Source organism: Galeopterus variegatus, unplaced genomic scaffold, assembly GCF_000696425.1.
Source record: "Galeopterus variegatus unplaced genomic scaffold, G_variegatus-3.0.2 Scaffold2459, whole genome shotgun sequence".
NCBI classification, from domain to species: domain Eukaryota; kingdom Metazoa; phylum Chordata; class Mammalia; order Dermoptera; family Cynocephalidae; genus Galeopterus; species Galeopterus variegatus.
Window position 1 is genome coordinate 74,692 of NW_007728570.1, and position 11,881 is coordinate 86,572.

General features: G+C 34.8%; 1 protein-coding gene across 1 annotated transcript in view; it reads left to right on the top strand.

The window, feature by feature from the left end:
- The first annotated feature begins 254 nt into the window (after positions 1-254).
- The window catches only part of PDS5B (PDS5, regulator of cohesion maintenance, homolog B (S. cerevisiae)), a 130,205-nt gene continuing 118,578 nt past the window's right edge, over positions 255-11,881 (top strand). Inside the window, exons 1-5 of the mRNA XM_008581785.1 lie at positions 255-377; positions 4,069-4,272; positions 6,964-7,050; positions 7,154-7,251; positions 7,926-8,052. Of these exons, the coding sequence (XP_008580007.1) occupies positions 270-377; positions 4,069-4,272; positions 6,964-7,050; positions 7,154-7,251; positions 7,926-8,052 (624 nt within the window). The 5' untranslated portion in view covers positions 255-269. The remainder of the gene's footprint in view (positions 378-4,068; positions 4,273-6,963; positions 7,051-7,153; positions 7,252-7,925; positions 8,053-11,881) is intronic.

Below are 11,881 nucleotides of genomic sequence, written 5' to 3' on the forward strand. Positions count from 1 at the left end.
TGAATAATTTGTGGTACTTTTAAAAATATGCTTTTTTAAAAAAAGCATTTATAGTTTTTCTTTTTTTTAGTTGGAGGGTTAGTGTAAATAATGTAGCTTGTTACTAATGGAAATGAAAATAAAAATAAGTACCACTATAAATTAGGAGGTAATTATAAATTGTTTTTGGGGGCAGGTTTCCTTTTATGTTCATTATGAATGGTGTGTATACCTACTTTTTGGTTTGCATCTGATAGTTTTCTTGTTTTAGGGGTAAAAATATTTCCATCATGGCTCATTCAAAGACCAGGACCAATGATGGGAAAATTACTTATCCTCCTGGTGTCAAGGAAATTTCAGATAAAATATCTAAGGAGGAGATGGTGAGACGGTTAAAGGTGAGTAAAATTGAGTCAATTTTTTTGGATATCTGTTTAGGGTGAAGGTCCCCTGTGGAAATCACATAGGGCTGTATCTTGTTAGGGCAACTTAAAAAAGCAAATCAAAGCATCAAGTAGCAGAGAAGGGATCTAAGGGAGTATAGCAGATAAGTAACAGTAGGAATTTCTTGGCTAATTGGAGAGCAATTAGAAAGGTGTGAAGCATAGATTTTTCTAAGGCCTCCTATACTAGGGTATAAAGAACAAGTCCACAAAAATCTTAGATTCCTTTTTGTCTGCACAAAATTGTCTCCTTTCTAATCTTTAGCTCGTTTCTTTTCTTTCTTTCTTTCTTTCTTTCTTTTTTTTTGGGCGCAGATAAGTAACAGTAGGAATTTCTTGGCTAATTGGAGAGCAATTAGAAAGGTGTGAAGCATAGATTTTTCTAAGGCCTCCTATACTAGGGTATAAAGAACAAGTCCACAAAAATCTTAGATTCCTTTTTGTCTGCACAAAATTGTCTCCTTTCTAATCTTTAGCTCGTTTCTTTTCTTTCTTTCTTTCTTTCTTTTTTTTTGGGCAGCTGGCCAGCATGGGGATCTGAACCCCTGACCTTGGTGTTACAAGGCTGTGCTCTAACCAACTGAGCTAACCGGCTACCCTTTATTTTCTAAAAGTAACTATTTTTAATCTGAGAAAGGAAGTTGTAAGTCTTTGTACTGAGTACTCAGGCTATATTTTACTTTCTTGTAAGTTGTTTTGAGAGTAGGTCATAGAGTTTTGCTCTTAGCTTTTTCCCTATGCTTCTGACATACAGCAATGAAACAAGATTGATGGTGAACTTACATAGATGAGGCAGTCACCATATGACTAGGGTTTCTTTATATGTACAGAAGGTCCCTGACCTACGATGGTTCAGTTTACAATTTTTCAACTTTATGATGGTGTGAAAGCGGTACCCATTCAGAATCCTCCTCAACTTATGATGGAGCTACCTCTGGATAAACCCATCCTGAGTTGCAAATATAAATCAAAAGTGCATTTTCAACTTAATGATATGATGGCTTTACCTGGCCATTACCACACTCTGTAAGTAGAGGAACATCTGTATTTGAATAATGTTTCACCTTTTCCTTCAAGGCAGTGATGGTCCCTTTTTTGGTTGTTAAAATGGTTAAAGGAGCATCGTGATCAAGGAGAATATGAAGCTGATTTATCAATTAGTTTAGATAGGCTTTATTTTTGAACAGTCTCCTAGGTTGTATATACCTAGACTTTTTTTTTTTTTTTTCCTTTTTGTCCTTTTTCGTGTCCGGCAACGGATCGCAATCCTCAGTGTCGTGCCGGCACCGGACCAGGACCGGCAACGGGATCAGAACCCTCGGTGTTGCTCCCACACCTCGCTCAGCCAGTGAGCGGGAACCGGTCTGTATGTGGGATCCGAACCCTCGGCGGGAGCGCCACCACGCTCCCAAGCGGCGCACTGTAGCAGTGCGCCACCGGGCCGGCCCTATACCTAGACTTTTATTTTGCTTGATATATTATTATTATTTATCTGGGTGTCAGGGTTGAAACTTTTTCCTAAATTAGTCATTCAAGGTCCAGGAGCCTTAAAGCAAAGTATTATTTTAATACTGCTACATGGTGTATTTTTATAAAGAGAAAAGGATGCTGATACTATTTAAAATTTCACATGATCTTAATATTATACATTTATGTATAAAATATTAGTATGCCAGATATCAGATGTTTATTATTCAAAGGAAAAGACATTTTTGAGCAGATTAATTTTGCCATTAGGTGGATATTTTATTTAGTTGGGAATTTGTATATATTTTATTAAAAATAGTCTAGCTACAAACCTCTTCTGTGATGTTTCATTTTCTATTTATATTTTCTTGACTTACTGAATTTTTTAGAGAAATTAATATTTATTTCCTGAGATTAGTTTATAATCCAGGAATGATAGGCAAACATCCCATTGTTTGCTGAGAAACTAATCTTTAATTCAGACAGAGGCTAAATGGATTAACACTGTCTTTTAGAGATGTTATTTTCTCACACATCTTTAATTTAGAGGACTCATATGAGTTATTAATGAGTTTTGTAACACCGTTTGAGTTACAGGCAGTAGTGAGGAATTCCTATTACCTGGACCCTGAGCAAACTTTGTTGTTAGTCTTGATGGAAAGATTTCCATAGTACTCACATTTAGTGTTTGTAATATCTTTTCGTTATTTTGTAGACATTTATTCCTGACAGTAATCTGGTTAACATACCTTTTCCTCTTTTATTTTCCTAATTTACACTTCCCAGTATTTTTTAGCATCCTCCTCCTTAGAGAAATATAAAACAGATTTTTTTGTGGGATGATAGTAATTTTTGAAATGTACAAGTACTTGCGTAAGTTTTATAAATTATAACATTTTGTTAATATATAAGGTGACATTGTTTATATAATTTCTAGTTTTTCCTATAACATTTCATTCAGTTTACTTGAGCTCTCTTTCGTGAAGAGATTCTAGAGAAAGAAAGAATTTTGTGCACAACCCCCCCCCCCCTGTATCTTTTCATAAACACCTAGGTTATCAAAGTATACATCTTACATCTTAAGAGTAATAAAATTAAAAAGTTAGGAGAATAGCCCTGGACATTGTAACCTTAAAGTAATTGTAGTGCCAGATTGGAAGGATTAGTCTACTATTAGTTCTGGCATCTAGCATAATGAAACTGAGAGGTTGCTCTGTGAGGAACAGTGTTTTCCATGGCTGCTTTGAGAATTCAGTACAAAATTGAACCATTTTTTACTCATAAGTCTAGCTCTACAGCAAGTGGAAATTCTTGCAGGATAAAGGACCAAGGCATACACATCGATAATTGGCAGCCAACCCTGCTTGTTGTATGGTATTTGCAGCACCACCTAGTGGATGCTAGGTGGTCACCTTTCTATTGGAGTGGTACTTAAATGTCAGTTCCTGTCAAATTAGACAATTTTGTTAAAAAGTCTCATTTGAAGTAGGAATAATAGACTTGAGGCCATCATTGTAATGACTAATACCTAAATTAGAGAAAGCTCTTCACAGAATCCATACTATACCATTCTTCACCGTTCTTACTTCCATCCTACTTCTTTTATGTAAATATTTTTGAAAAAGGAACAATTTCCTGTAGGTTCCTTCTCACCACATACATGCTGTTGAATCAGTAACTCTCCATATCATAATCTCTTTTACTGTGGCACAAGAAATATTTTGTTGGATGTGGTGGTAGTCACTTCATGGTAGCTTTTCAATGTTTAGGGTTATATCTTTGACATTTTTTCTTTAATCTGTTTGTTCTTTTTTTTTTTTTTTTTAACCTGAATATATAAAACCATGTGTCTGGACAGGTTTAGTGGCTCAGATAGAAAACTAAGTTGTCACCCTAAGTTTTTCTTTAGGGATATACTTTTTCATTTAAGATCAATTTTAAACTTTTAAAATCTGGTTAGCTCATATGTTAGAAAAATATTTTACTTAGTCTTTTAAAGAAAAGTTGTTTACCCTGTAGTTTTAGAAGTATATTGTTTTCTCAAATAGACATTTTCTGCAGAAAAATCAAAGTATATTTATTTGAGGTTAACCTTTGTAGTTAATTTGTCCTTTATCTCAAATGATTGTAGCATTTTCAGTGGAACATTTGACTATTTGATTATTTTGTTTTTGTATAGATGGTTGTGAAAACTTTCATGGATATGGACCAGGACTCTGAAGAAGAAAAGGAGCTTTATCTAAACCTAGCTTTACATCTTGCTTCAGATTTTTTCCTCAAGCATCCTGATAAAGATGTTCGCTTACTAGTAGCCTGCTGCCTTGCTGATATTTTTAGGATTTATGCCCCTGAAGCTCCTTACACATCCCCTGATAAACTAAAGGCAAGTACTGATTTAAAGAACTGCCAAGATTGATACTTTGACTTATCTTTTTAACTGAAATAGAAGTTAAAGTATTTACATAATTGCTTTGAATTCTTTGATATTAGCCATTTACATAATTGCTTTGAATTCTTTGATATCAGCTGCTGCAGTCTTTAAGTTCTGTTTTCTTTAGTACTTACTTTTGAAAAACAATTTCTGATCTTCAGGATAAGAAGTAGATTAATATAGTATATACTATATTTTTTATATTATGTCATCATTAGCTCTCTTCCTTTTAATACAATTTTGGGGGCAATTCCCTTTCCCTTTTGGAAATCCATATTGAAGCCATGGTCATTATTTATGAGATAGTACCTAGTATAAACCTGAATTTACAATATATAATCCTAATTTATTTAATGAAAAGTGTGATGTGAATTATTTTGAAGAAAATACAATGAACAGAATTTTAATGGAAAGGTAGAAAAGAAATGAAGTACTTGGATATGGTGGTTGTGAGCATAACCAAAAGAATGTCAAATCGTTAAAAGATGAGAAAAGAAGGGGAATAGCATGATCCATTTACAAAAATGGTGGCAGAAAGCATAAAATAATTAGAGATGTGTGAAGATATCAAATGATTATAAGGCAGATCATGTAGGAATTAAAAACACAACAAATAAAAGATAATTGGGGGAATAGGTTAGAGAATGAGTCTATAGGAAGATTAATAGTCTACAGTGTAAAAAAATGGCAATTTATGTTTATTTCATTTAATAAATATTGATGTTAGTTACATGTGAGGAACTGGGTTTACAATGTGGGAAGAAAAGAAACAGACATGGTTCTTGGACTCATGGAATTGCTTCTTGATAGTTGGAGTGAGGAACCTAACAAGTCTGCCAGAATTGAGGTATGGGATGTCCAAACTGGTTTGGGCATGCTTTTTTTATACGTTGGTTGGTGAAATCTCAAAATTAGGGATGTAGAAAGCAATATTTGTCATTTACAGGTGGAATCAAGCTGGTCCTTGTAGTCGCATACCCGGGTGTATAGTTTGACTTCTCATTGTGAACCTCTAATTTGGAGATACTTAATTGGTTTAAGGAATGATTGTGTTTTTTGACTGTAGGCTGTGGCTCTTCCTCACTATGTGTCTTGTTCACATTCTCATGAAGAGAAGTCTAACTTAAGAGTGCTCTTACATAATTTATTTACCTCTCTTGTGATTTTCTCATTTTGCATGTCAAGATTTTGGGGTACTGAAAAGTCTTCCTGAAAGGATAGCTACAGATCTATTTATGTAACAGGATAATTTATGAGAAGAATATTGAAGAGCTGAGACTAAATTAGGGTCTTTGTGGATTATTTCTTAGCTGAAATATTTAAAATGTCTTATTTTTCTGATCAGATTTTTGATTTTATTCTAAATACCTCTTTTTTCTTTTTTGAGATAGTACTTAGAAATTAACGACTTTGAGGGTGCTTTCTAAATATTTATTAGGATAGTTTTCACTGTATTTTGACTAACATCAAGTTCGTATTTTTCTTTGTCTACAGTAGTGTTATACATATTAAAAAATTGTGACACCTTGATCCTCACCTTTCCACTGTCAGTTTGTTATTGTCATTAGCAAATCCTTTTTACACACTTGGCATCATGTTTAGGTCAGAAATTGTTTGGAGACGTTATAAATGAGTGACAGTTGTCTTTACATCCCTTGATAGTTAATATGACATGCATTCTCTTTTAGACAATCCAGGAAGGGTTCATTCACGGAGAACATATTTTACACAGTACTACAGTCAAAGTAACCATTTTTGAAGGTTGTACCTTTGATCGTACTTTTCTTGAAAAGTTACTCAGTCATTTGCATATTATATTTTCCCTTTTAAAATATGCTTGTTTATTGTTTTACTTATAGGGAAACATTTTTTCTCTTATTGATTGATAGATAGCATGCTTCTTTGCAGAATTAGCTTTTGTTATTTTAAGCCTTTTTAACTTTTCAAAAACATCATCTACATTTCTTTTTCAACTCATTTCCATAAAAACTTGACTGAAAGTGACATTGAACCTCTCTTTACCCAGGTAGGGCAGCGGGTGGTGGCGCGAGTCAGAAATCTAAAGCAAAAGATGAGAATAGACTGAGAAATGGTGGAGGGGGAAAGCAAGTAATTATAATGATAGGAAGCCTGACAAGTTGACTTCTAAGGATCTTTAAAAAATTTCTAAGCTTTTGTGTTTGATCTATTGTCTTGTCACTTGGCGATTTGATTTTGGAATTTGAAGTTTCCTAAACTGTGCTCTTGCTGTATAATTACCATACATTGTGCTGTTCCATCAAACCTGATCAGCTCTCAGTCATTGCAATATATTTTATTCTGTTAACAATTAGCATAAACTTTAGTCAAGTCAGTTTTCAGGTCTATTTGCTTAACTTACTATAAGATGAAGTTTTTCTTTTCTACTTTAAGATCATGTTAAATGACTTACTGTTTTCCTATGAAGGTTAGTAAAGTATTTAGTGTTTTTCATATAAAGATGTATGTATTTTTAAGCAATTCTAGCCAAATATAATTTTTTCCTGGTTCTTTACAATTAATCATGATATATACATATGAGTGCTGAATTAGCTTTAGGAGTTTTGTGTATATTTTCATTTAGCATTCATAATCTAAACAATACTTTGTCTTTTTTTTTTAAAGGATATATTTATGTTTATAACAAGGCAGTTGAAGGGGCTAGAGGATACAAAGAGCCCACAATTCAATAGGTATTTTTATTTACTCGAGGTAAGCAATATCTTGAGGTGACGTTTTCAACTAATTTTTTGTGCTTGTATATTTTTATAAATTAAAGTGTTTACCTTTAATGTTTTTGGCCTCTTATTTTTAGAACATTGCTTGGGTGAAGTCATATAACATATGCTTTGAGTTAGAAGATAGCAATGAAATTTTTACCCAACTATACAGAACGTTATTTTCAGTTATAAAGTAAGTTTATTTTACTAAATATTTAACATTTTAAAATATAAAAGTAAAGAATTTTTAACTTACAGGTTGATTCACATAAACTATGCTTGTTACAATGAATATTAGAAGGCTTAAGAATTGTGACTAAAGAACTCATTTAAATTTATTTTTGTAGGTGTTTTTAAAATGAGTAGAGCTATAAATCAACTTTGTCTTGAAAGGAATTATTGGTTAGAAGAGTGGTGTCTTGAAAGGAATTATTGGTTAGAAGAGTGGCATAGGCCAATGTAAAATATTTTTTTGATTATATTATTACCTGTTATTTAAATTTCATATTGACTCCTTAATACATGTAGCTGTTTAAGCTTTTTGTGTACTCTTTAAAATTGTTTACTAGAATTAACTTCAAAGCCATTTGAATTTCTGAATTTAAGGTAAAATGGAAGTTGCATTTGATTTAATTACTTTTGATTGTGAGAGTAGTTAAGATTAGGGAAAAGTAATCCAGGAAATGTAGTTAAAAATATATTTTGGATATTATTGTAAGATTTGAGAGAGGGAAACTTTAAATGAATATATAGAATTTTATTTAATATTTTAGTCTTGTTTTTATTAAGTGTAATGTTTGTATTATCTTATCATTTAATCCTGTACATCTCAGTTATACTTCAAATACAATACATTTTGAATTTCAGCAATGGCCACAATCAGAAAGTTCATATGCACATGGTAGACCTCATGAGCTCTATTATTTGCGAAGGTGATACAGTGTCTCAGGAGCTTTTGGATACAGTTTTAGTAAATCTGGTACCTGCCCATAAGGTAAGTAGCAGTGTATACTGAAATGTGTCTTTTTTTTTTGAAATTTTTTGGCGGCTGGCCATTATGCGGATTTGAACCCATGATTTTGGTGTTACCAGCACCATGCTCTCCCAAGTGAGCTAATGAAATGTGTTTTGAGCCCGTTAATATTAAGGTCCACAATTTGTGCTTAGATTCTAAATACAGTTATCCTGCTTTAACCTTAGTTTTGAAGAATCTGTTGATTAATATTAATACATATTTGTTGTTTAATGTGTAATAAAACATGATACACTTATTAGTCACTAATGAAATGAAAAGGAGAAATAATAGATGTAGTCTATCTAATAAGATATCTGTGATAATTCAGTTTTGTATAGAGTGTATTTTGGGGATTGAGTTAATAGCTAATTAGATGCTATTATATAACTTTATATGTTGGGAAGTGGAAGCATTTAGGGCCTTATCTAAAAGATGGTGATAATGTAGATGGAGAGAAGGGGTGAAATTAAAAGAGAAGTCGCTACTAATTGGGAGACAAGGGATTTGTTGATTACAGTGTTTCTTGCCTGGGTTGTAGTAATCAAGATGTTTCTGTATTTTTTTCTGTGTGAATTTGTGTGTATGTGTTGTGTTTTGATTTTTGCAAATGATTGACTCTCCAGTAAGCAGTGAAAATATGGTTCTGTGATTTAGAAGGAGTCTGAGTTAAGGACAATACAGGAATTGTATACAGGAGTCACCAGTATAAAGATCTGTGCAAATTTAACACTTCTCTGGCAAGGTGCAGTCTCAATGTACAGTTACACAGCATTCACACAAATGATGCTTAAGTGAAAATGACCTCATAATCCAAAATTTCCCAACTGCTAAAGAAAATAGTCTGTCAGTGCTGAAAGTCAGCAGACACTACACATAGCAAAATTAGGCCTCAAAAATTCAGATGATGTATTTATTAGATAAAAATTATAGGTGCTGGTATGTCGTGAATTCCAAGCTGGCCATCATCTTGATGTTCCTCCTCCTGCTCCTTGAGTCCTTCCTGCTGGGGCTTGGCCTGTGCCTCCTGGATGTGGTCCACTACTTCCTTACTTCACCTAGCCCAGTCTCTCCTCTGTCCCGGGTGAGAGGGAAGGCCGTAGCTGTGTGCCTCCTGGATGTGGTCCACTACTTCCTTACTTCACCTAGCCCAGTCTCTCCTCTGTCCTGGGTGAGAGGGAAGGCCGTGAGCAGGCCTTCACACCTAGTTAGGATGCCTGTTATCTCTTATATTAAACAAGTTGTAAAAACCAGCCTGGAGCCCGGCTACCTTCTAGGGCAGGTGAGGAGGGGCACCTGCTTTGATGTCATAAGATCTCTACCTGGTATGCTCAGGTGGGAGAGCGGGGATGAGTAAGTGAATGGGAAAAACATACTTTCCTCTATTCTTATAGCACAACCAGCTACACAGAAGACCATTTCCGTGACCAAATGTGTGGGAATTTCTCCCCACCAGCAAACAGGCAAGCAAGCAGTTCTCCAGTGGACACCAAGCTGGACATCCTCTAATTTAATTCAGTTCTGACACTGTCTACCTGGACATAGTGTCACATTCCACAGGTTGAGGCCTTGGTCCCCAAGACTGCCTCTCCAACCCTTTTAGATGCCACTCGCAAGCCCAGGCCTCTGGAACTTCTGACCAACCATTTGTAAATCAGGGTTCCCACATCCCCCTTCCTTGGTTTCAATTAATTTGCTTGAGTGTCTCACAGAACTCAGAGAAACATGTACTTACGCTTACCAGTTTATTTTAAAGGATATTACAAAGGATTCAGATGAAGAGATGCTTAGGGCGAGGCATGGGGGAGGGGGTGCCGAATTTCCATGCCATTCCTGGGCATGCCATAGGAACCTCCATGTGTTCAGCTCTCCAGAAGCTCTCTGAACCCATTGCTCTTGGGTTTCATTACATAGGCATGATTGATTAAATCACTGGCCACTGGTAATCAGCTTAACCTTCAGCCCCTCTCTCCTCCCTAGAGGTTGGGGAGGGGTAGTACTAAAAGTCTCACCTTGATCTTTCCTGTGACCAGCCCCTATCTTGAAACTACCTAGGGGCTGCCAGCCACCATTAGCATATGAAAAGATTCTTATCACTTTCTAGATTCTGAGGATTTTAGGAGTTGTATGCCAGGTGATGGGGATGAAGACCAAGTATATATTTTCACATTATCACAGGAGGTCATGAATTGAATTACAGAGTGCCCTATGGAGGATGACTGGGCTCCCAGGAGAAGACCCACTAAGCCTCTGTGCCTAGCCCTTGAGTGCCTGTGTCCACCCGCCAGCTTCTGTAAGACAAGCCCTTCCAGACACAGATTTTAAGTATCCAGCTTGGCCTTCTGCGCTCAGCAGCTGGGTAGCTACTAGAGACCTCCAACGCCTCCATCTATCCACTGTTAGGAAAAGGACTTCGTTGGGGAAGATAAATAGGCACTTTCTGAATGCACATTTTCTCCTTGGCCCCTCTTTAGGGAAGAGGGTCTGTAGGCATTTCCAGAAACTAGAATCCTAGGATCTAATTACTTGTCTGTGAATACAAGAGTGGAATCTTTCCACCAATTTCTTACAATTCAGTCTTCTGCTTAGTCTATTTAGCTTAGACTGGAAATTTCCCAAGGCAGTTTTAGTTTTGCAGTCCTTCACATAATTTTATCTCCGTGTAGTTTAGTAGTGAATGTTTATGGTACTGAATTACACATTCTAACAAAGTTCTAAAAAATCAGAAATACCCTTAAAATGATTAATGATAAAATATGCTTAACAGGATTAAGAACATAAAAATAAGAGTTAAAAAAATGTGATAACTAGATGTATGAAAGGAGAAGATTAAAAGCTAGAAATGAAAAATGGTCATTGAAATTAACTTGGTTGGATTGATTATATGTAAAAGATATTTTGAGAACTGGGGTAGATATGAGGAAATTATACAGACACAGTGAGATAAAGATAAAGAAAACATGAGCGATGAAACACCTAGAATAAAAAGGTTCAGATAGTCCTTCCCCTGGAATGAAGGTTAAGCTATGGCTGACTTCTCAATTGCAATGACAGATGTCAGAAGATAATGGAAGTATATTTTGAAAGTGCTAAGATAATGTTAATTGTCATCCTATGGTTGTGTATCCAATGTCAGTGAAGACATTAAGCGTTCACTTGTCAGTAGATCCTTTCTAAAAGAACTACTATGTGAGTACTTTAGAATGAAGGAGTGAAAATGAAGGAGTGAAAACTTTAAAGAAGTGAAATACAAGAAATGGTGGTGAATAAGAAGTGCTCTAAATAAGAACTGCAGTGTAAAATGAAAACAGGAGCAGTAATAATTATAATGGTTAATTAAAGAGGTATTAACAAAATGGTCCTAAAACACTGGTTACAAATAATATGTAAGTTCAAATGGTTTAATGGTGTTAATGAATGATGTGATCCTTGTGCTGATCAGGAGTATTTAGAGCTGTTGATTAACTTTGAACTTTACGTGAAGGATTTACATTAAAATTTTAGGAATTACAATAAATGTAAGTGGCCTAAATATACTACATAAAACAGATTGTCAGATTGGATTGAAGATAATCCAGCTGGTTGTTGTTAATAAGAGGTACAATTAAAATAAAGGCACAAAAAAGTCAAATGTAAAAGGATGGAAAGACTTGCCAGGCAAATACAGACTGAAAGAAAACTGAGGTACCTTATATTAATATTAAACATAGTTGTCTTTACTGAGTAAAGAAGGGGTTTATACAGTAATAAGAGGTTCAGTACTCAGGAAGATATTTAAACTTCTGTGTACTCATAAATTAAAAGAATTATG